Source organism: Schistocerca gregaria, chromosome 1 (genome assembly GCF_023897955.1).
Source record: "Schistocerca gregaria isolate iqSchGreg1 chromosome 1, iqSchGreg1.2, whole genome shotgun sequence".
Taxonomy (NCBI): Eukaryota; Metazoa; Arthropoda; class Insecta; order Orthoptera; family Acrididae; genus Schistocerca; species Schistocerca gregaria.
In genome coordinates, this window is record NC_064920.1 from 258,664,321 (window position 1) to 258,690,727 (window position 26,407).

The following is a 26,407-nucleotide window of genomic DNA, read 5'->3' on the forward strand; positions in this document are numbered from 1 at the left end:
TCATGGTGAAGAAACACTCCTTAATTTTCTCCATAACCTCAACTCCTTTTCGAATCTGAATTTCACCTGGTCCTTCTCCAAAACCAAAGCCACCTTCCTGGATGTTGACCTTCATCTTGTTGAAGCTCACATCCACACCTCTGTCCATATCAAACCCACCAACAAACAACAGTACCTTCACTTTGATAGCTGCCATCCATTCCACATCAAACGCTCCCTTCCCTACAGCCTAGGTATTCGTGGCAAACGTATCTGCTCCAGTGACGAATCCCTCAACAATTACACCAATAACCTGACCAGTGCTTTCCTCTCCCGCAACTATCCTGCAGACCTTGTCCACAAACAGATCTCCCGAGCAATACATTCCTCCCCGTCCAACAACAATATTCCTACCCTCAGACCACACAGAAGCATCCCCCTTGTCACCCAATATTATCCTGGCCTCGAATACATCAATAAATTACTCCGCCAGGGATATGACTTTCTCAAGTCAACCCCTGAAATGAGATCATCCCTTGACAAAATTCTCCCCACACCACCCAGAGTTGCCTTTCGTCGTCCCCCTAACCTCCGTAACATCCTTGTTAAACCCTGCAATATTCCCAGACTACCTTCTCTACCCAGCGGTTCCTACCCCTGTAACCGACCCCGCTGCAAAACCTGCCCCATGCATCCCCCCACAACCACCTACTCCAGCCCCGCTACTAGGAAAACATACACAATTCAAGGAAGGGCCACGTGTGAGACTACACATGTCATTTATCAGCTGACATGCCTGCACTGCACAGCCTTTTACATCGGTATGACAACAACTAAACTGGCTGAGCGCATGAACGGACACAGACGAACTGTCCGCCTAGGAGATGTCCAATACCCAGTAGCGGAGCATGCCCTCCAGCATAATTCTAGGGACCTAGGAACCTGCTACACTGTATGTGCCATTTGGCTTCTCCCACCCAACACCAGTCCCTCTGAACTGCGGAGATGGGAACTTGCACTCCAGCACATCCTTTCATCCCGCCATCCCCCTGGACTAAACCTACGTTAAACAACCTCACTCCCATTTACTTTTCAGTTTTCTCCTCTTTCCCTTTCCTCTTTAGCCATTCATGCATCTTTCCATCCTACATCTTTATACTATACACCTCTTTACTTCTGTATGCATCCTCTTTGGTTTGAAGCTGGCACAGTACCTGCAGTAGAATATCTTTGGCTTCCCTCTGACAACCATGCCTCCATCCTTGCTGCCTTCCCTGTTTTCCTTTCCCTGTTGTTTCATAACCTGGGTTGTGAGTAACTAAATCCACTTTCCCTTCTTCCCTTTCTTTCCCCTCTCTCCTCCCTGACGAAGGAACATTTATTCCAAAAGCTAGGAGCTTAAATTTTCGGTTGTTTTTTGTGTTTCTATCGGCTGTACTGAGCTGAGGTAAGTACTGGCCAGCCCCTCTATCTCTTTGTTAGTAATTGTTTCACATCTTTATATGAGATTTTCCATTAATTAGTTAGATCATCTATATGGTCCACATTCTTCATTGTTTTGTCCTTTTTGTTAGCTATCACTTACATCTGTCATCTAAACACTTTCTCTTCTTCAGTGTATATATATATTCGTCACCAACTGTGCTAGTTTCATTTGCCTCCTATTGTCTTGTTCGGTTTATAGTCCACTTCTCTTTTTCTATTTATTGATTTATTTATTTAACATTCCATTATTTAACATTCCATAGTTTTAACGTTCGTTATTCGCTGTTTTCCAGCCAACATTCACTGCCAACAATCTCTTCCACACCTATCAGTATCATCCAATTCCGTCGATTTCGTGTTGCTGGTGATATTTTTGTGCCATTGCCTATCTTTCTCTGCCACAGGAAACATTTTTTGGAACATTTCTGCGCCACCCGCGAACCTTTTTGCGGCACACGCGATCTTTTTTGCGCACGCACGATCTTTTTTGCGGCACGCGCGATCTTTTTTGCGTCACGCGCGATCTTTTTTGCGTCACGCGCGATCTTTTTTTCGCTACTCGCTATCTCTGTTTTTGAGCAGCGTGTGTTCTTTTTCCCCTGATCTGGACATACTTGCTTGGTCTGTTCAACTTTTTCCGTATTTTTCTTATTCGGTGGTCTTTCTTTGGTATTTAACGTTACCAACACAATTTCTTTCTTTCTCGCCCTTCCTTCCGTGTTTTATTCCTTCTTATGATTACTATTCTAACTTTAGTTATTTAATTTCCCTACCCACCAGTTACCCACTATGTACCCTAATCCTATACCACATTATTTACATTCATTCCGGAAACATGCATTTACCGTAGCCAAACTGCAATCCCACATACTTTTCCTCCGTTCCTGCTTAACCTTTGGAATTACCCCTAAAGGACTTACCTTAAAAGTTCCCATCTCTGGGTGCAATTCCTCCTTCCACCAATCTCTCCTGGACTTCCAGAACCTTCAATCCTTAGCCCTTACCCAACTTGTCCTGAACCTCTACACTACTTCATGTAACCACCACTCCCAACAGCTCCTATCTCTCTTCAAAGTCCTCCACCTCTCAAACCCTTGCTTGGAGAACACACTCAGGAACATCATCCTAGAAGCCAGCCGCAAACTTGAGTCCCATGCCACACACCACCTGAAAAAACTATCCACAGTGCTAGTGCAACACCTAAGAAGTGGGCTCCCTCTCCCTATCCCTCACAAACACCAACCACAACAGAACCGTCAACAAACCCCCCTCATAGCCAACAAACCTAGCCTAGCCACCCTACTCAATCTCCCCATCCCAGCACATACCCCACACAGACCAAATCTCAACTATAACCACAGTCAAATGCCACATATCACCAACTCCAATTCAGTTCTAAACCTCTCATCCAGATCCCTCTCTCCTCAAGAGACATCTGTTCTATCAAAAGGCTTAACCTTTAGCCCCACACCTAAATTCAACCACACTGCCCTGGTTAAAGATCTCCTCTCTTTCACCCGGAACCTCAACTGGAAATATCACTTCACCACCCAAACACAGCCCCCAAATACTAGACCCAGTGTTGAACCTTGTTTAGAACAGTTCCGACCGCGTTCTCAAAGGGATCCTCCTCCCCTCCCCCAAAACCATCCCTTGCAGACGTTTCAGGAATTCCTCACATCCAGTGTTGCCTCCCAGTCCTTCTTGAAGAACATTCCGACAACCCCCAACATCACCCCAGCTGAATCCCGTGCCATTAAGCAGCTGAAAACAGACCGCTCTATTGTAATCCTTCCGGCGGATAAAGGCTCCACAACTGTGGTACTTGACCGTGTGGAGTATGTGGCAGAAGGACTGCGTCAACTCTCCAACACCTCAACCTACAAAGCTGTTACCCTGGATCCCATTCCCTCCATTCAGACTGAGCTGCAGAAAATCCTAAAAATCCAAGATCCCTCACAAGGCCTCACAATGGCTTCCATAGACTTACTCACTCCACCTGAGCCACGTACCCCTACCTTCTACCTATTACCCAAAATCCACAAAGAGAACCATCCTGGCCGTCCCATTGTAGCAGGCTTCAAAGCCCCAACAGAACGTATCTCAGCTCTGGTAGACCAACACCTCCAACCTATCACCTGCAGGCTCCCATCCTACATCAAGGACACAAACCACTTCCTAGAACGCCTCAAATCCATTCCCACTCCTCTCCCACCTGAAACCTTTCTTGTCACCATAGATGCTACATCCCTTTACACAAACATCCCACACACCCATGGCCTCTCTGCCCTTGAGCACTACCTCTCCCAACGCCCACCCGAAGATCTTCCAAAAACCTCGTTCCTTATCACACTTACCAACTTCATCCTCACCCATAATTACTTCACTTTTGAAGGCCAGACCTACAAACAAATCAGGGGAACTGCCATGGGAACCAGGATGGCTCCATCCTATGCCAACCTCTTCATGGGCCGCATGGAGGAGGCTTTCCTGAAGACCCAACAGCTGCTTCCCCTGGCCCGGTATAGGTTTATAGATGACATCTTTGTGGTCTGGACTCATGGTGAAGAAACACTCCTTAATTTTCTCCATAACCTCAACTCCTTTTCGAATCTGAATTTCACCTGGTCCTTCTCCAAAACCAAAGCCACCTTCCTGGATGTTGACCTTCATCTTGTTGAAGCTCACATCCACACCTCTGTCCATATCAAACCCACCAACAAACAACAGTACCTTCACTTTGATAGCTGCCATCCATTCCACATCAAACGCTCCCTTCCCTACAGCCTAGGTATTCGTGGCAAACGTATCTGCTCCAGTGACGAATCCCTCAACAATTACACCAATAACCTGACCAGTGCTTTCCTCTCCCGCAACTATCCTGCAGACCTTGTCCACAAACAGATCTCCCGAGCAATACATTCCTCCCCGTCCAACAACAATATTCCTACCCTCAGACCACACAGAAGCATCCCCCTTGTCACCCAATATTATCCTGGCCTCGAATACATCAATAAATTACTCCGCCAGGGATATGACTTTCTCAAGTCAACCCCTGAAATGAGATCATCCCTTGACAAAATTCTCCCCACACCACCCAAAGTTGCCTTTCGTCGTCCCCCTAACCTCCGTAACATCCTTGTTAAACCCTGCAATATTCCCAGACTACCTTCTCTACCCAGCGGTTCCTACCCCTGTAACCGACCCCGCTGCAAAACCTGCCCCATGCATCCCCCCACAACCACCTACTCCAGCCCCGCTACTAGGAAAACATACACAATTCAAGGAAGGGCCACGTGTGAGACTACACATGTCATTTATCAGCTGACATGCCTGCACTGCACAGCCTTTTACATCGGTATGACAACAACTAAACTGGCTGAGCGCATGAACGGACACAGACGAACTGTCCGCCTAGGAGATGTCCAATACCCAGTAGCGGAGCATGCCCTCCAGCATAATTCTAGGGACCTAGGAACCTGCTACACTGTATGTGCCATTTGGCTTCTCCCACCCAACACCAGTCCCTCTGAACTGCGGAGATGGGAACTTGCACTCCAGCACATCCTTTCATCCCGCCATCCCCCTGGACTAAACCTACGTTAAACAACCTCACTCCCATTTACTTTTCAGTCTTCTCCTCTTTCCCTTTCCTCTTTAGCCATTCATGCATCTTTCCATCCTACATCTTTATACTATACACCTCTTTACTTCTGTATGCATCCTCTTTGGTTTGAAGCTGGCACAGTACCTGCAGTAGAATATCTTTGGCTTTCCTCTGACAACCATGCCTCCATCCTTGCTGCCTTCCCTGTTTTCCTTTCCCTGTTGCTTCATAACCTGGGTTGTGAGTAACTAAATCCACTTTCCCTTCTTCCCTTTCTTTCCCCTCTCTCCTCCCTGATGAAGGAACATTTATTCCAAAAGCTAGGAGCTTAAATTTTCGGTTGTTTTTTTGTGTTTCTATCGGCTGTACTGAGCTGAGGTAAGTACTGGCCAGCCCCTCTATCTCTTTGTTAGTAATTGTTTCACATCTTTATATGAGATTTTCCATTAATTAGTTATATTCTCTTTTCTCTGTGAGGTTTTGGACGGATTAAATAAAAGGTTGTGAACACTACGTGTTTTTTTTTTTTTTATTTTTTTTTTATTTAACGAAGGCTTTTGACTGCGTTGACCACAAAATATTACTGCAGTTGGACCATTCTGGAGTAAGGGGAGTAGCTTACAATTGGTTCACCTCTTACTTTAAGAACAGAAAGCATAAGGTAATTCTCTGCAATATTGAGAGTGGTAGTGATGTTCAGTCCCAATGGGGCACTGTTAAGTGGGGCATTTAGCAAGGGTCGGTGCTGGGGCCACTGCTGTTTCTTATTTATATAAATGATATGCCTTCTAGTATTACAGGTGATTCAAAAATATTTCTGTTTGCTGATGACACCAGCCTGGTAGTGAAGGATCTTGGGTGTAATATTGAAACAGTATTAAATAATGTAGTTCATGAAATAAGTTCATGGCTTGTGGAAAATAATTTGATGCTAAATCACAGTAAGACTCAGTTTTTACAGTTCCTAACTCACAATTCAACAAGAACCGATATTTTGATCAGACAGAATGGGCATGTTATAAGCGAGATGGAACAGTTCAAGTTCCTAGGCATTTGGATAGATAATAAGTCCATGTCCAGGATCTTATTCAGAAACTAAATGTTGCTTTATTTACCATTAGAACAGTATCTGAAATAAGTGACAGTTCAACATGAAAAGTAGTCTACTTTGCATATTTTCATTCGCTTATGTCGTATGGTATTATTTTTTGGGGTAATTCTTCTGATTCAAAAAGGGTATTTTTGGCTCAAAAACAGGCTGTTCGAGCTATATGTGGTGTTAAGTTCAAGAACCTCTTGTCGTCCTCTATTCAATAATCTGGGAATTCTTACATTGCCCTCACTGTATATATTTTCTTTGATGTTGTTTGCTGTTAGCAATAGTAGCCTATTCTCAAGATTTAGCAGCTTTCACTCAGTTAATACTAGGCAGAAATCCAATCTACGAATGGAATTCACTTCCTTGACGCTTGTGCAGAAAGGAGTGCAGTATTCTGCTGCATCCATTTTCAATAAGCTACCACAAGAACTCAAAAATCTTAGCAGTAGCCCAAACTCTTTTAAGTCTAAACTGAAGAGTTTGCTCATGGCTCACTCCTTGTATTCTGTCGAGGAGCTCCTGGAAGAGATAAAAAATTAAGCAAATTCCAGTGTTACATTGTTGATTTTCTTTATTTAAACTTATGACTTTCATTTTATCTGTTTCTACTATCATGTTATAATTTCATGTATTGACTCGTTCGATGACCATGGAGACTTCTCCTTAATTTGGTCCCACGGAACAATAAATAAGTAAATAAAAATAAATAAATAAATGCATTAAACAAAATCACAACTCGCAAACACATGGCCACTGTCATCTGTGGGCATCCCTCCCCCCCCCCCCCCCCCCCCCCCCCCCCCCCCCTGCGGCACAGCCTCTTGATGCTGCACTGCACTCACTATCTTGTTTCTACACAAGTCCATGCTCCCAGTCCTCACCCCACATCTCCTCTGTAACACCACTACCCACCCCAGCAAAGATTACTCCTCACATCTGATGAAGTCGCAGTGGGATGTTATTGCCCTGTGATAACAGTAGTCCTGTGTGTATTGAGTTGTGCGTGTGTGATGGTGTGACACTTTTGTCGTCTACACCTGATGAAAGACTTAGTCTGATTGCTAAACACACCGTTTATGTTGTCTTTTCATATTGTTGCTAAACTTAAATTTTTAATACTTTGACAGTTTTACCTAAATCATATATGTAGTGAATACAGACTTGTGAATGATAGTAACAGAGACCATTGCCACTTTAAATAATCATAAAGTGACAGAAGTATATTATCTACTCAAAAGTACCCAGACAGCTAGTAGTGGACAACAATATAGATTGCGTTCACCCTTTACTTTTATTACAGCTTAAACTCTGCTGGGAACACTTTCTTGACGTAACTGAATATCTGGGCAGGAATGGCAGCCCATCCTTCCTCAAGAGCGAAAACTAGAGAGTGTAGAGATGTCGACCGCTAAGGTCCAGAGTGAAATTTATGTTCTAATTCATCCCAAAGGTGTCCTAATGTATTCAGATTAGAACTCTGTGCAGGCCAGTCCATTTCAAGAGTTTATTGTCCACACACCACTGTCTCATAAAGGTTGCTTTATCATTTTTAATTGTCTCTCTACTGTACCCAATGCTGTGTTTTCTTAAGCTCAATAAGGGGATCACTCCCTAAACATGAAAAACATGAAAACACCACCATCTTAGCACTTTATTATTGGCACTACACATGATGGCAGATAACATTCTCCAGGCATTTGCTAAACCACAATCCTCCAATCAGGTTGCCCCAGGGCAGAGCATGTTTCATCACTCCAAATTACTGGTTTCCAGTCATCCACTGTCTACTGGTGTTGCTCTTTACATCCCTTCAAGCTCCACTTAGCACTGACTACAGAAATACATGGTTTATGAGAAGCTGCTAGACCACTCTTTTTAACTCCCTATGCGTAATCATTGTGATAGGTGGACTGTTAATAGTACTTTGGAACTCATGACTGATTCCTTCTGCAGGTTTCATGTGATTTTTTTCCAATTACCTACCACAATGCTTGACAGTCTTTCTCCCACACATATAATGCAAAATGGCCATGACAGTAAAACCAGAAAAAACTGAGCTCATACAGATTATTACAGATATTCTCCTAGCATACCACTTACTAACTGAACAGAAAGAAAAAAAGGGGGGGGGGGAAGTGACAGGGGTACCCAAAATACCTTCATTACCTACCATAAGGTGGCTCATGGAGAGTAAATGCATTGCCACCAAATTTCACTCCACAGGAAATAAAATCTTTCAAGCAATGAATAATGTTTTAGTGTAGCAATGAATAATGTCTTTGTGTAGCATAATTCCAAATCCATCCCACATTAATAAATTCAATTTTAATAGTACATCTGAGACTTTAGTGGCATGAGAATGACATAGTAATTGTATCAGTAAACATTATTGTCCAAAACCCACTTCTTATTCCTTCTCTCTTCCTGACACGCACACATACGCACACCCACACACACACACACACACACACACACACACACACACACAGAGTGGGGATGAGACTATATAAAATATGTCTTACCTTCACATTATTATGAAAATCCTTTGGTGAGATAAGGTTCTTGGCCTGCAGATACCTGATACGCTTCATAGTTAATCTATGTTGTTCGTCAGGACTTGGTGTTAGTGAGGGCTGAAGGAAGAGTGGATCTGACTCCATCACACTCCAAATTTTTGCCTGAAATTATAACAAGCACATTTTAGACTAAAATAGTAAAATAAAATATATGTTAGTGACAAAAATACATGCTCAATTTTGGTAAATACCTGGAAGAAAACATGAACAATGCTATCACAAATTAAAATTGACAACCACTAACTTTATTGGGCAGAATTTTCACTGGCTACATTAGAATATATCTGTAGTTTATGCAAAATATGTAATACTACATGTATTATACTCCGAAATATATAATACTAAATTCCATTTATAGAAAATATGCTTCAATGTCATTAGAATCATATTCCAAATGAACTGAAATACACATTTGTGATTACACCACAGCAGTTACAGGCCTGAGAAACTCCTCCAAAACAGAGAACAACATCTATACCTAACACAGTTACTACAATGCAGAATCAAACATTGGAAAATCCACCACAAAATAATAACCATATAGACCAGGCACGACCACACACACACACACACACACACACACACACACACACACACAATCACACACACTGTCCTTTCGGGGCTTTAAGGCTCGATGTGGTGAGCAGTTATCTCAGATGTGATAACATGGCAGGCCATGGGAAGATGCTGTAATGCTGCCTGTGCAAGGGTACAAAGGCATGGTAGGATCAGAATCGGGTATTGTTAGGTGTAGTGTTGTGAGTCTGCACTGGGTGGCTGGGGGTAAGGGGGGGGGGGGGGGGGGGGCAAGGAGAGAGGAGAAAAGGGGAAAAAAACTATGTAGGCACATTCAGAGAATAGAAGGTATGTGTGGGACTGGAGTGGGAGAAAGAAATGGGAAAGAGGCAGGTGGGGACAGAGAATAGTGAAGGTTGAGACCATGGGGTTATGTGAATGAAATATATGTTGCAGGAAGCGTTCCCCTCTGGTGGAATTCCGGAAAGCTTGAATTAGTGGGAAAATTCCAGATGGTACAGGCTGTGAAGCAGTCAGTGAAGTCAAGCACACCATGCTGGATGGCATTCTTAGTAAATGTGGAGTCCAGCTGTCTCTTGGCCACATTTTCAAATAGGACATTCATGCAGACAGACAGCTTACAACGAGTAGTAGTCATGCCCACAAAGAATGATACACTATGGTTGCAGTGAAGTTGGCATACCACATGGCTGCTTTCAGCAGTAGCCCTGCCTTTGATGAGGTAGGAAATGCCTGTGACAGGGCTGGAATAGGATATATGGACAGATCTTGCACCTAGGTTTCTAGGTATATGAGCAAGGGGTTGAGAGGAAGGATTGATTAGGGATGGACAAGGATATTGCATAGTTTTGGAGAGCAGAGGAATACCACCATTGGAGGGAAGAGGAAGATAGTGGGTAGGATATTCCTCATTTTATGGCATGGGCAATAGTAGAAACCATGGCAGAGAAAGTGATTCATTTACGCCAGTTTTGAGCAGTTCTGAGACACAAAGGGGTACTTTTCTGTGAGTCAGTGGATATATGGAGTATGGTAGGTTACTGAGGAAGCAGAGTGTGGGAGATCTGTTTCTGGACAATGCAGGGAGACTATTTTTGGCTGTGAAAGCCTCACTGAGACCATCAGTATATTTGGAAAGTGACTGTTTGTCACTTCAAATATGAAGTCAGGACGTACAGAAGGGACTTCTTGGTGTGGAGTAGGTGACAGCTGTCAAATTGGAGATATTGTTAATGTTTTGTGGGTTTGACATGGATAGCTTTAACGATGGAGCCGTCCATAAGGTGGCAGTTGACATAGAAAAAGGTGGCTTTTTGAGCTGAGGAGGACCACATCAAGTGCATCGGGAGTGTGAATTAACGAGCATTTCGCTCTCATTTAAACATATGGCTGAAAGGGTCAGCCTTCAGGAATTGTGAAACAAACCCTGTTGTCCAGGACTGTGTGCCACAAAGAGCACAGATACGCCACGAGATGGGGAAATTCACAGGCGTCCATTGTGCTGAATGATGCCTAACCGCTGTAGTGTGCGAGTGAGGCAGACAAGAACCTACGTCGTAGGGAAAACCCGTAGAAGCTGTTTGTATCCAGGGAGACGTAGAAGTGTTAAATATGGCGAACCTAAGGTTGGCCATAAAAGGAAACATTTATGAAAACTATTTAATTCTATAGTAATTAAGGGAATGAAGCCACAGTAATTTTAATCTACCATCCTTCATGAATTTTCATGGTGATCCCAATAAAGCTTGAATATTGATCACATGCATATTAGGTTAGGATTTACTGTTAAAGTGAAATTAACAAGTTTTGTAACAAAGACCTGAATACTAAAATTGAACTCTCTGGTCGATCGTAACGATAAACATTTCGTATAGAAGCACATCATTAAAATGACAAATGTTGTAACTATCAACTCTCTAACTTTATTTGTTTAAACAATAGAGTAAATTTAAATTAGCAGTATTTTCAGTTAAGCATCAGATCATCATTTCCTCCATGCAAAACACACTGAACATTGACAGCATGACACCTTATTGAATCATTAGGTAATAAGAAATTTGTTGTAAAGTTTAGTGCATAATAGTTACTTTTGTTCTTTATTTATTTATTAGAAAGCACAGTGGTGCAAGGCTACTGGTCATGACATTGAAAGCTAAGAGAAATTATATTGGTTTTATGTAAAAGAACTTAATGTTTATTATGTAATGAGTATTATTGTTACTTTATTTAGAATGTGAAAGTGGTCAATCTTTGATTATTTAAATATGTTAAAATGTATAATAATGTAGAATAAGCTGTAGCTAATCAGATGGACAGCTTCAGGAAAGGGAACTGCCCTAGTCAGTGGAGCAAGGAGGTTCGGCGCACAGGAAATGCGGCCGGGGATGGGTAAAGGGACAGTGCTGATGGAGATGTGAAAGTGGATGGTCAGTCTTTAGGTAGCTAGGAAGTGAAACAACTTAGAAAATTTCGTGTTGTGTGGTATCACGGGAGCGGTGAGCAGCCACATGCCTGGTATGAACTTTTCGTGTAGTTAACGAGGTTGAGTTTTGGACTTGTAATTCTTGATGAGAATGTGAATGACTGAACTGTATCAAATAGATATGCATTTTAGTGTAATAGTAATTCTAAATAAGACCACTTTCACTATTAGTTTGCTTTATGAATAAACATTATTCTAACCAAATCACAACTGTATGGCCTACATCATTTATAGGTCATTAATTAATCTCCCGATAGTATTATTACTGTTGTAATATGTTATATTAACGTTGTGTGTTTCATATAATTTTGCAAATTTGTCATCAGCCAGATAATTTAACCAATTAGTGTGTGTAATGTGACATGAGTTTGAGCCAAGCCATTTTGACACAGAGGAACCACATGTGGGCCCGAACATCTTTGGGATGTTAGCTTGCAGTAGGAAGGCAGAGAGGAATGTGTGGAAGATGACTTCACCCTCAGTCAAGATTACAAAGATGTCATCAGTGAATCTGAACCAGATAAGGGATTTGCGATTCTGGGTGACTAGAAAGGATTCCTCTAGATGTCTCACAAAAAGGTTGGTGTGGAACATGCTATTATAGAACACAACCTTTCCCACTGTCCAACTGACTCCAAATCTACAACCTCTTTCATGGTCACCTGCACTCTCGGTCACAATTAGTTCTGTTTTGAAGGCATCATTTACAAACAAATCCATGGTACAGCAAAGAACACCAACATGGTACCATACTATGATAACCTATTCACAGGCCATCTACAGAAATCCCTCCTAACCATGCAGGAAACCGAACTCCTCATTCGGTTCAGACTTACGGATGACACCTTCATGATATGGAGCGAGGGTGAGATCACACTACAGATATTCCACAACCAAGAACAAACCTTTGGAATATGCAGGTTCAGGCAGGATTTCTTGTGTCATTGTTTCCAACTTAACTGTAATGAAAGATTACAGGCTGTTGTCAAGAAATCTTTAACCCTTATGTCAGTTGAGTTGATTTGGGACCCAACATAAAAAAAAAAAACATTGTGAATATTCATTATAGTCCATTTGATATTAATTAGGGAAAAGGAACGCACCACACCCTGGCTGCAGAAAAAAAAGAGGTGCCTAGTTAATGAAGCTCATGGACACTCTCCAGGCATTAGGTCATACATTGCTAACAGCTAAGATGATGTCTCCTAGGCATGGCCATCTATCTGGACAGACTGAAAAAGAATATAAATCCATGGCCCAGTTAAAACATAAATAATATAATTGTTCTTTTGAATACTCATCATTACAGGTGCAGATAATATGTTAAAATACAGCTAACAGTTCACAAAATCAGAAGTTCCTAACTTAATAATATTCCACAATAGAGAGTGTACAATAAAATTTAAAAACAGTTGTTATGTGTATTTTACTCTGTCTTGGTTTGCCACAAGTGAAAATACCAATAACACGCAAAATCACAGATTAAGAGAGGAGACCACTAGAAATCTCACCCACAATACTTGTCTGAACTCCAGACTTAGTGACATTCTCAGTTTTTAGCAGGTTTATCAGTTTGTCCCCTACTCACATTAACTCAACAGAAGCCACAAAAAGAAAGATCATATAAAGAATCATTTAGGGTCGGTAATCTTGATACACATATTTTTAAAGAAATATGAAAAGCATAATGGCAGATGACCTTAACAGTTCATTACCATAAAGAAAGTAAAGACTGAAACATAATTTACCTTCAGTTTAAGAATTTCTTCATTATCCAGGGAAAATCTCAGTTTGTCCCAGTCAAAATTGGCTTTCTTTCGGTACTCATTGAGAGGTCCCGAGACGCTGAATGGCTTCTTATCTGACATCTTGATGGTGTTCTGTGAAAACAAACATAATTTTCAATCAGTAATGCAGAGATGACATAAAATGAAGAAAGAGATTATTTAATACTGAATTACTCATCAAATGTTGGATTTCGGTATAAAATGTGTAATTTTACATATGTGTTGCTGCGAACTTTCATTTGCTAAATTTCATTGTTAATTTCCCATTATTTTACTCACTTCAGATGAACATAACCAAAAACAAACAATTAAATATTGATCGAAAAGACAGTTCACCAAGTACTTTGAAGGTAAGGTTTTATGTAGCAAACAGTAACATAAAAAGAAGAAGTGAATGCAGCTGAGCTTTAAAAGAAGAAATATTGGAGTTTAATGTCCCACCAAAAACAAAGTAAGTACAGATTGTGTTCGAAATTACAACAGCAGCAAACTGTTTCTAAACTTTCGTGTGCTCCTTGGGAGAGTGAAATTTCAATAACTGCTCAACGATCAGTTCTTAACAGTAATTGGTGGCCTGTCTTCTTGATCATTACTTCTATTAAAGCTAAACCTTTTTTACATAATGAAAAATAATGTTATAAATAGATTTTATTAGGCTAATGAACTGAATGAGATCACTGAAAGCTAAAATAATCTTCCCACATCGTCATTATTTAAATCTGACAGTCTTGCCAAATTGAAAATGTAATCAGTAACAGTCAAAGACAATTTCATACTTGGAGTGTCAGTTTCAAATTCAACTGGTGTGCCATGGTAGACCTGAAATGGTTATGCAGAACAGCACTTTTACAACCTGTCACAAACAATACTTTTCACTTTACAAATATAATAGACTGATATTCCCATACACTGAAAGGAATTCCAGAAAAGAACTAATTATATACTGCTGTATGTGCCATCAAGAATCTACAAGGACTGGACAAAAACAGGGAACCATCATGAGAAATGCAAGCTTAAACATAAATGATGATGCTAGCCAAGCCTGCAGCTGGTTCTGTTGTATTTGACCATGAATGGCACTTGTATAATGTCCACAATATGTTGCAAGTATAAGTAATGATCAGAACAGAGTTCTGTGTGGTGTGAGGGAATTAGGTTGGAGCTAAGTGAATTTGAACCTGGGCAATTTGTTGGTGTTCATATGGTGGGTGCTTCTGTAACCAAACTAACTGAAGTGTTTGGTGTTTCAAGAGGCATCATATTGAAGATTTATACTGCCGACATGTAAAGTGGAAAAGCATCATTCACTAAGTTACAATGTGGACAAAAGTGTGTGCGCTGAGTGATTGTGACACACACTCACTGAAGACTGTGACAAAAAACAAGAGGACGACAGCAGCAAAAGTCATTGGAGCGCTCAATGTCATATTTGTGAACCCTCACAGTGCCACAACAAGAAGGGAGCTCCATAATCTGGGAATTGCAGGATGAGCTGGAATTCAAAACAACTTATCAATGAATCAAATGTCTCTAATAGGAAAACGTGGCACTGAAGCCATAAAACATGGACTGTGGAGCAATGGAAGAAAGGCAAATGTTGGATAAGTCTTGTTTTACACTGTTTTCAACTTTTGGCTGACTTTAAATCTGGCATAGGTCATCCCAAGCCTACGACATAGACTGCTTGTTGCCAAGATTGAAACATGGTGGTGATTCTGTGACAGTTTTGGCTGCCACATTGTGGTATCCATGGGCCCCAAGGTTCCTCTACAAGGTTGCATTAGTGCCAGGATTATGTGACTGTTTTCACAGAGCACGTCCATCCCATGGCACAATACTTCAATATTTGTTCTTCAACAGTTATGCTATGTTCCAAAACAATAGGCCCTCCCGTGCACATAGCTGGACTGTTTTTGTAAGCACAGAGATGAATTGTCACATTCCCCCTGGTCACCACAGTCAACAGATCTCAATATTATTGAGCCTTTATAGTCTGCTTTGGAGAGAAGGTTGTGCGATTGCTATCCAAGTCTATTATTGTTACCTAAACTTGCCACTATTTTGCAAAGAATGATATAAGATTCCCTCAGAGAATATAATGGAGCTGTATTTATTCAATCTGAGATGACTGGAAGCTGTTTTGAATACCAACCATCTTCCTACACCCTATTAGGCAAATCAGACTTAAATGCCTGTCAGAGGGTTCATCAAACCACCTTCACAATTCTCTATTATTCCAATTTTTTACAGCTCACGGAAAGAATGAACACCTATATCTTTCCGTACGAGCTTTGATTTCCCCTATTTTATTGTGGTGATCATTCCTCCCTATGTAGGTCAGTCTGAACAAAATATTTTCTCATTCGGAGGAGAAAGTTGGTGATTGGAATTTCGTGAGAAGATTCCGTCGCAATGAAAAACGCCTTTCTTTTAATGATTTCCAGCCCAAATCCTGTATCATTTCTGTGACACTCTCTCCCATATCTCGCACAATAATACAAAACGTGCTGCCTTTCTCTGAACTTTTTCGATGTACTCCATCAGTCCTATCTGGTAAGGATCCCACACCATGCAGCAGTATTCTAAAAGAGGACGGACAAGCATAGTGTAGGCAGTCTCCTTAGTAGGTCTGTTACATTTTCTAAGTGACCTGCCAATAAAACACAGTCTTTGGTTAGCCTTCCCCACAACATTTTCTGTGTTCCTTCCAATTTAAGTTGTTCATAATTGTAATACCTAGGTATTTAGTTGAATTTACAGCTTTTAGATTAGACTGATTTATCATGTAACTGAAGTTTAATGAGTTCCTTTTAGCACTCATGCGGATGACCTCACACTTTTGTTATTTAGGGTCAACTGCCACTTTTTGCACCATTCTGATATTTCTTCTAAATCATTTTGCAGTTTGTTTTGATCTTCTGATAAATTTATTAATCAATAAACGAGAGCATCACCTGCAAACAACTGAAGATACCTGCTCAGATTGTCTCCCAAATCATTTATATGGATAAGGAACAGCAAGGGGCCTATAACACAACCTTGGGGAACATCAGAAATCACTTCTGTTTTACTCGATGACTTTCCGTCAGTTACTACGAACTGTGACCTCTCTGACAAGAAATCACAAATCCAGTCACATAACAGATGATATTCCATAAGCACACAATTTCACTATGAGCCACTTGTGTGGTACAGTGCCAAAAGCCTTCCGGAAATCCAGAAATACAGAATCGATCTGAAATCCCTTGTCAATAGCACTAAACAATTCATGTGATTAAAGAGCTTTTGTGTTAATCATCTATCAATTGCTCATAATGTATCTGACTGAAAACTCTGCGCCTTTCTTGCCATCAAATTTTCAAATTTCACTGTTTGATTTGTTTTGTTAGGCTGAAGAAGAAAGAGGTATCAATGGTTCTTTAAAACAAAGCTTTAAAAGAAAGAAAGAGAGAGACCATCATGTTTTGTTTTTATTTCTTCTGTCTACAAGCAAATCCACCAAAAGTGTTCACCAGTATATAAGGAAATTTGTGTAAATGCACAGAAAAGGTAACGAGATAGTGTGGCAATAATCCAGGACAATACAGATTATGGATGTTCATTTGTATCCTGTAGTTAACATGACACTGAACAAATCTATGTAACAATTCTGATAACTCAGTGCATGTCAATGAAGCTACATAATATGGGTTACGGTTCTGTACATGGAATTATCAGCAACAAGCTTCATCCTCATTACTGTACATAAACCATGTGAGTGCCAAAATTAGTTCTGGAAACTTAAATGTGATTATTCATAATTTGATTAGTTTCACACAATGTCTTTGCAACTGGATCCCAAAAGAGTCACTGACTAGAATAACAGAGACATGATCACTTGCCACAACTGTTTACTGGGCCCATTTTCTAATGTAGGTGAAGCTGTTTCTGAAAAGAATACTCAATAGGTATGAATTTCATTCATTCAGTACTCTTATTTCATTAATCCCATCATGGTGGAGCTCCTTTGAGGATGTGGGATGAGTCACACTATACTATAAATTATTCTCAGCCTTCTGTTGCATCACATCTGAGTGAAACATCAAGCATTCAAAGATCACTTCCATTGCATTTATCAGTGACAAATTATCATTGTGGCTTCTGAGGTAGTGGCCTTTTGTAGCCCATGTATGGTTTTGTGATTAGTCAGTGAATGTTGTAATTATGTCATGCTACCACGGATTTTGTAAACATTTGCACTGGTGCTGCGACTTCTCCTGTAGAAACATGAACAGTTCAGTAAATTTCTTTGTATCTACTCAGTACCTAGAGCTGGCTTCCGAGAGCCATGAAGATTATAGCTGCTGTCTCATATGAAGTTGTTCTTGAATATTCTAATTACAAGTTGCACATTGAAAGGCAGGTGCAACCACTGCAGGCTGTTTATAGAAACTACATTAATAACAAACTACAACTAACACTAATTGACTCACGTTGACAATATGAGAATCATGTCTCCATTGCTTTCTATGTATGTATCAAAGAAAAATTAAATTGAGAAAACTAATAAACTGCGAGACAGAATTGCTGGCCAGGGACTTATCTTCAGGAGGGGATATATAAAAGCAGAAATTACACACTATCCTCCCCACAGAAGGCACTACTAGTTACAAAAGTTCAGACAGTGCATCACTATCCTACTCTTTGGAACTTGGGGAGGATAGTGTGTCACCTATACTTCCGTGTATCTGTTGGCAGCACTATACATTTTGCTTCATGGGGGTAAGTACTAGTTAGCAATTCTATCCCACAATTTATTACTTTATATACAAACATGTATGTTAGGAGAAAATCATCTACTTTGAAAAAAAATCCATTGCTGGGTCATTCCATGTCAAATCACCACACCTCACCATTTTAGATTTTGCTAAAATTTAGTATACTTATAGTGGGTGCTGAGAGTAAGAAAAATGCCAAATTTCAATTTTTTATCTCAAACCCTTCCTGAAAAATTGCTATGTAAACTATTCAAAAACCAGCCAAAAATGTGTGAACGGACTTTTTTAAATTGCCCTAGGAGCTGCTCTAATTGAGCTAGAGAGCTGGGAAAGGTGTCATTTCGCATGCTCTTCCCAGGGATATACAACAAAACATAGCTTCTAATTAATAACCTTTTTCATAATACTAATTGATATTTTTATTTAACTGTTTTACAAAAAGTACATAACTGAAAATTTTCACAATATTTCCACAACTACTTCATACTGTTGTAAATCACATGGCAAAATATAAATGTGGGATGATGATGGGAGTTGTGGTCCATGATGTTCGGAATGAAACTATTACAAATATTAAATACATAATGCTTGTTTTTGAAGGACAGGTGTCTATACATACCTAAATTTAACACATTAGGTACTAACAGTAATTTTGAATCAACTTTCTGTAAAGTATACATTAACACTAACCTGAGACAAAAACTAAGTTTTGAGTTGAAAGCAGTTTCTCAATAAATTATCTTGGAACTTCACAGATTACATTTTATTAAGCCGACTGAGTTTGCTTTACATCACTTTCATTAAGAATATTTGTATGTTCTCCCCGTTGGAGTAAATGGATTTACTCTTTTGAGGACATCTGCAACTAACACCCACAGGACATCTGCATGTGCAGGATAGGAGAATGACTTAGCTAGTCCACAGGGATGAAGAAAAGTTATTTTCACTTCATCAAGTTTTTTTTTTCCCCCCCAAAAAAATTTACCCAAGCCACCAGTTTCTGCCCTATATAGTGGTGACATAGCCTGATACATCTTGTAACTTCAGTTTGTCTGGTGATGTAGTTACTTCCCTCTCCCAACTCTGCATCTCACCTGAAAGTATTTGACTGTTGATTTTGATGTAGTTTTGGGAATGAAAGTGTGAAATTGCTGTGTCCCTATGATTGACAAGGCCTCTTGAAGCCGGGTTTTTAATAATATTTCTGAAGCAGCATACTCTTCTTGAGTGGAATGTGCAAAATCAACATTTGTGATATTATCTGCCCACTCAAATAGATATTGTGGCGTTTGGATCTGATTTTGGTATGGCCTTTGCAAAATTGCACAAGCTGCCATTCTCTTAACTGAACCCACTACTCCATCACAAGGCCCTTTCCCATGTGATGTGGCTGAAAAGTGCCACTCAGCTTTTATGTTGAAGTCTTCCTTATGAAGGCAAAGGTTCAGGAAGTTTTTCTTATTTTTGTGCTGAGCAGCAGAACCGTCAGAATAATAGTATATCTTTTTGGAAGCTTTTGAAATTTATTTGTTAGATAAGAAATAACCTTCTTTTGAAAGGTGTAAACCACAACTGTATTGCGCTCCAGGCAATCGGAAACAATGACAAAGCTCATATGCTCAATTTTGTCCTCCTGTTTGTAATATATAACAAAAGGAGGAATGGTAATCTGTTGTCTTGTCCAGTGGTAGCTCTGAGCTTCATCCTGCAGAACTATGCTAGCCTATAATTTTCCGTAAAATCACATATGATAACAAATTCAGATTCCATAAGGTTTTCTCTTGTGGAGTTAAGGAATGTTCATTGTTGCTTGGCAATGAAGTTACGCCGAATCAAAGTAGACATCTTACTACAAAATAAATCTATGAATTCTTCAGAAGTTTTCTGAACACTTTCCAGATTACAGTGGCCAACTGACATCCACTGTCAGAACTGAACTCATTCAATAAAGTTTTTGTCAAAAGAGTTTTGTAAAATTTTACATATGACAGTTTCTCCTGGGCAATCTTCACAGTTTCCCATGTTGCAATCAACAGATGATGGATTGCAAAGCATTTTTGCAGTGCACTGCTTATAATTGTTTAAGCTGCTGTTTGTTACTGTATTTAGTCTGGTATTTTCTACCATTAATTTTATGTTTTGGTGAGTTGTGCAGACACAGACAGTGTGTGTGCCACTCCAGTCAGCAAATACACAATGTTTCAGTCTCAACTCAGCAAATTTAGAGAAACCTATTTTTATGTTAGGAAACTTGTCTTTAAAATGTTTGTAAACTTCTTCAAGGTCACACAAAATAAGTCTTTTTGATATTTTTGTTTTACTTCCACTTGTTTCCATAATTGTCACACAATTTTTAATACCTGGCATTGCCCGGCTAACTTCACCATTTTCATAAAATGAATGTACAGTTTTGACAGTTTCTGTTGGTAAACACTTCCCTGGATTTGGGTTTGGACCTTCAATGAATCCTTTCTCTTTCAAAATTTTTTTGGACTGATGAACAATGTAATTAGGAGCATTAAATTTCCTCATTTTCCTGACACTCCACATTTCAGGTAAACTTGTAAGAATCATTAGTCTTATTGCTCTGCTTATACAATTACTAAGGTTTGTTTTGAGATTTTGAAGCATGGATTCATCAGTATCAGAATCTGACGAAGTTTCAGCCGCAACAAAAAGTTTACGTGTCACTGATGATACGTTTTTAATTTCTTTTAATTTTTTGAATTGGCATAACACATAGATGTTGCTTTTTTCTTATCAATTGGAGACTCACCTAGGTTTTAAAGTGATGTGTTAAGTGTTTGAACAACCACTGAAGTTGTAGTAAAGTCAGGGTCTTGGTCTGGGATGATTATCTCTAATCCAGAAGAATCTTCTTCAACACTTTTATCACTGATGGGCTCTGGTGTATTTTTCAATGTGGTTACATCTTTCTTACATTTATCACAAATCCTGCCACCACTAGGTATTTGAGGAAATAATTTGGGCATCCATACTGTGACATTTCTCAGTTTTTTCTGTCTCTAATAAAATGATTTGACTTCTTCAATGGATTACAACACAGCACTCTTAAGCACTGCACTTTTTTACTTGTTTCCATATTGATACATAAACCACTTATGAACTCTCCTTCAATTTATAGATTTACTTGTAAATGAACTATTAAATATACTAGATACAAAGTCCACTAAAACCACAGTGCTCAATAATGCTGTAGGCACACTAAGCCTTAGAAGGTAACAGTCTTATATCCTCTCAACAATGGCTCCAGTCTTACATAGACATTTACTCAGCCTTTGTACAGTGGCTAAAGTCCGTGCTAATGAAATATGTATTTTTGGACCAGAAGTATTACATCTGTAGTAGTAGTAGTAGTAGTAGTAGTAGTAGTAGTTTTATTCATCCGTAGATCTCTTTTTACAAGGATATAGGACATGTCAAAGTATTTACAAGCTTAGATCAATTTACAATAAGCTAATTCGTATACACATATATTTACAGACTTCTAGTTAGAGACAATCATTAGATTTTACTCCTGGTATACAATAATTTATTTACAAATAACTCATTAAATAATGTAATGCCACACTATTCACTCATATTTCCCTATCAGTCACTGCACACACTATACACACATTGTTTCATAACACTTCACTCACTACACACACACACACACACACACACACACACACACACACACACACACACAGAGGTGATCCTTGGGCCATTTTCTGTACTGCAAGTTCCCATTTGCTATCCTGAAAAACTGAGTCAGCATCCCTTCATAATGAGTGAGATGTTGAGCTCAGAAAGAGGAAGAGGTGTTAGTATTGTGCTATGCATAGCTTGAGGGGAGAGTGTCTCTAGAAAGGAAAAAAGAAGAAAAATAATAAAGTGAAGGTGTTATGTGGAATATTGGATGTTTTATAATCATCATTATTATTATTATTTGTTTGTATAACATTTTTTTATCAAACCCCTACTCTGCTTTATCTAAGTAATCCTTCAATGTATAAAATGTATTGCATAACAGGTACTTTTTAGCTGCCTTCTTAAATAAGTGTATTTTTGAAATTTCTTTAATCTCTTTTGGTAATTTATTGTACAGTTTTATTCCTTGGTAGAAAATGCTGTTTTGAGTTTTATGTTTATTTTTTCTTGGTAAATGTAAGTTGAGTCTATCTCTTGTTGCATGGTCATGGACAGAGCTGTTTGTGCAGTAATTGCCAATGTTGCTTTTGATGTGTACAACTGACTGGTAAATGTGTTCACATGGAGCAGTTAAAATTCCCAGTGTTTTGAACAGATCTTTACAATGAGCTCGACTACTATTTCTGGTTATTATTCTTATGGCTCTTTTCTGGAGTTTGAAAATTGTGTTCATATTTTGTGGATTTGTTCCCCAAAAAAGAATGCCATAGCTAAGAATTGAGTGTACATATGAATAATATGTAACTAAAAGACACTGCATGTTACACACAGATGATAGAATTCTAAGGGCATAACATGCTGATGACATTCTGTTTGCAAGTACCTTTGTGTGTTCGCACCACTTCAGCTGAGAGTCAATATTCATTCCTAGAAATTTTGCATTTGTTACACAGTCTATAGAGGTGCCATCTACATTTAATTTAACATTGTCATTTTTCCTCTTCAAACTGAAGTTCATGGCATTAGTTTTCTTTATGTTTAATGTCAATTTGTTGCTTATTGACCAATCGTAAACTTCCTTGAGAGTTTCATTTGCTTTCTCGGTAAGGAGTTCTCTTGTTCTCTCAGTGACTATAATATTGCTGTCATCAGCGAAGAGAATTTTCTCACCATGAGTAACACTACTGGGAAAGTCATTGATGTATATCAGGAATAGTATTGGTCCTAATATGCTACCTTGTGGAACCCCTATATTAATATGTTTTGGTTCTGATAAGTATTTTACTAAATGTTTAGATCTATTTGAAGTATGTGTTATCTCTACTCTTTGTACCCTATCTGTTAGGTATGATCGAAACCAGTCATTAGCTACCCCTCTTATTCCTAATGCTTCTAATTTATTTAATAGAATCTTGTGGTCGACTGTATCAAAAGCCTTAGAAAGATCCAAAAATATGCCTGTGACACACTCATCTTTATCAAGAGCATTAAGTACAACTTTTGTGAATTCTACTATGGCTGACTCCGTATTTTTGCCACTTCGAAAACCAAACTGTGATTTGCTTAAAAGATTGTATTTATTCAGATAATTCATTAATCTGTCTTTCATAATTGCTTCTATTATTTTTGAGAATGCTGACAGCAGGGAAATGGGCCGGTAATTTTCTATGTCTTCTGCATTACCTTTCTTAAGCAAAGGTACAATTCTTGCCTGTTTTAGCTGCTCTGGAAATGTCCCTGATGTGAAGGATTCATTTATTATATTTGTTAATGGGCCTTGTATAATCCCTATGCATTGTTTCAGTACACACATTGGTACATCATCTAAGCCTTCTGACTTTTTATTTTTTAGCTTTTGAACAGTTTTATTGACTTCATTCTCTGTGGTTGGAAGTAACATCATTGTATCTAGTGCAACAATTTTTGCAGGTGTTATATTTGTTTTGGGGAATTTTTGCTGTAACTTCTCTGCAATACTTGAAAAATGCTCGTTTACATAGTTTGCTAAGTGTTGTGGATCATTCATTACCTTATCCCCCTCCCTTAGCAGTATGTTATTCTGCATTTGTTTGCCTCTCCCCGTTTCCTTTTTTATAACATCCCAGACTGCTTTGCTTTTATTCTCTGCATTATATATTATTTTGTCATTAAATGACTTTTTTGCAGCGATCAGCACCTTCCTATAAATCTTTTTGTATCTATGATGGAAATTTAAGAATTCTGGATCATTGTGAATCTTTTTCATGGAACTGAGGTGTTTAAGTGTTTGGGAGGACTTCTTAATACCTGCTGTTATCCATCTGTTTTTGTGAGATGTTGATACAGTCATGCATACTTTTGGAAATGCTGTTTCAAAGTTCAATTTAAACAATGTGGAGAATTTGGAGAATTTCATATTCACATTGGTTTCCTTATACACTTCATCCCAGCTTTGTTTTTCTAGTTCTTTTGAAAAATATTTTATTTTGATTTCTGATAGATGTCGTTTATAGGCTTGTAGTTTAGGGAATGATTCGATGCCTGATTTTACTGTTGTTATTTGACAGAGATGGTCTGATAGTCCGAGATCTTTTACAGCTACATCACATTTTTCCCTGTCTATATTTGTGGCCACATGGTCAATTACTGATGCAGTCATTGTAGTAACCCTTGTTGCACTATTGACCAATAGGGACATGCCAAAACTTTGAAGGATATTTATGAAGGTGCTGCTGGATTCATTTATGATATTAGTGTTGATGTTTATGTCCCCACACAGAATTATGTTGACCTTTGTACTTGAGACTTTATCTAGAACTTCTGTTAATTTATTGAAAAAAGTGTCCACACTACCACTGGGAGATCTATACACACACAAAATAATTAATTTCTTGGTGATATCGAGCCCTGATAATTCAATAGCTGATATTTCAATGTGTTTGTCTTCACTTACTGTACTGAGGTCATGTCTAGATTTGAACTGTGTTCCTTTTCTGATATAAATGCATGATCCTCCACCCCTTGAAGTAGTTCTGCAGTAAGAGTTTGCCCTTTCATACAATGATAATACTACATGTTGGATTTCTGTGTCTCTACACCAGTGCTCAGTAATACAAACTACTGTGCAGTTCAAAGATTGGAGCTCAACTTCTAATGCTTGTATTTTATTTTTTATTGATTGCATGTTTTGATGGAGGATTGTCAAGTCTGTGAAATGCCCCATGTTACTCTTTCCGATGGTTTGTTTTTCTTTGTGACATCTGGTATGTGTGATTTTTGGAGTGTTATAATCTGTCTTGTGAGTGATTGTTTCAGTATTTTTTGAACTGCTAGAGATACTCTTTAGGCAGGGGAACCTGTTGTCTGGATTTATCCTAAAAAAGACCTACTTTTCCTACCTATGACAACAGGTATTTGACCATGTGTGGCCCGATATCCACCCCCTATACTTTCATGAATCAGCTGTACCAATCTTCCCTTCCCAGTCCTGTTTAGGTGTAGGCCATGCCTAGTGAAATCCCATCTGTTGATAGTCCCGACGGGCACCAGAGAAACATGAGCAAAGTTGGCCGTCCTCAGAGCCATCCCCAGCCCCACATTGATTCGCCTCACAGCTCCATCAAGGCGTGGCTGATCATGACGCCGGAACAGCTCAACAAAGTGTACATTGGTGCCATGAGTCAGGGAAGCTATCTTGTCCAGGTCACCACCTATTTCATATGCCCCATCCCTGTCCAAACTGTTTCCCGCCCCACCCACTATCACTACATGGTCCTCTTTTGTAAAATCCTTACATAAAGACCCTAGGTCCTCTATCACATGACTTAGCCCTGCATTTGGTTTGAAGATACTGGTGGCCTGGTACGCTGCCCCTAAACTTTCCTGTAATCTCCTTATAAGTTTTTCACACCTTACATAAATCTTAGCTATAGGTCCTCAACATATCGTTTTGCCAGTTAATAGACTATTAGTTTAAACTGTAAGAAACTAAAAAAAAAAGAAAAAAAGAAAAAAGAAAAAAAAAGCAGCAATCAATTATAGAAAATGTTGTTTAGTGTTGTTTCAAGAAGGTGACGTTTTAACATTTCTGGTACTTTTTACTTTACTTTCAGTACATTTTAATGAAATTTCTGTTTGTTAAAGGTCAGTTTGGTCAAACTATGGCTCTTAGTGAAAAACAAGAGTCCGGAATAATTTCTTTACCAATGAACCCATCATCATCCCACATTTATATTTTGCCATGTGATTCACAACAGTATGAAGTAGTTGTGGAAATATTTTGAAAATTTTCAATTATGTACCTTCTGTAAAAAAATTAAATGAAAATATTAATTAGTATTTTGAAAAAGGTTATTAATTAGAAGCTATGTTTTGTTGTATATCACTGGAAAAACATGGAAAATTCTGCAAAATGACACCTTTCCCAGCCCTCTAGCTCAATTATGACAGCTTCGAGGGCAATTTA

General features: G+C 39.1%; 1 protein-coding gene across 5 annotated transcripts in view; it reads right to left on the reverse strand.

Annotated features, from left to right (window-relative positions):
• Nucleotides 1-26,407, reverse strand: part of LOC126339492 (peroxisomal acyl-coenzyme A oxidase 3-like) — a 99,826-nt gene that overhangs the window by 70,692 nt on the left and 2,727 nt on the right. For all 5 annotated transcript variants that reach the window (XM_050001638.1, XM_050001639.1, XM_050001637.1 and 2 more), the window contains 2 exons: nt 13,514-13,645; nt 8,693-8,848 (listed from right to left, as the gene is read on the reverse strand). In XM_050001638.1, the coding sequence (XP_049857595.1) occupies nt 8,693-8,848; nt 13,514-13,633 (276 nt within the window). In that variant the 5' untranslated portion in view covers nt 13,634-13,645. The remainder of the gene's footprint in view (nt 1-8,692; nt 8,849-13,513; nt 13,646-26,407) is intronic.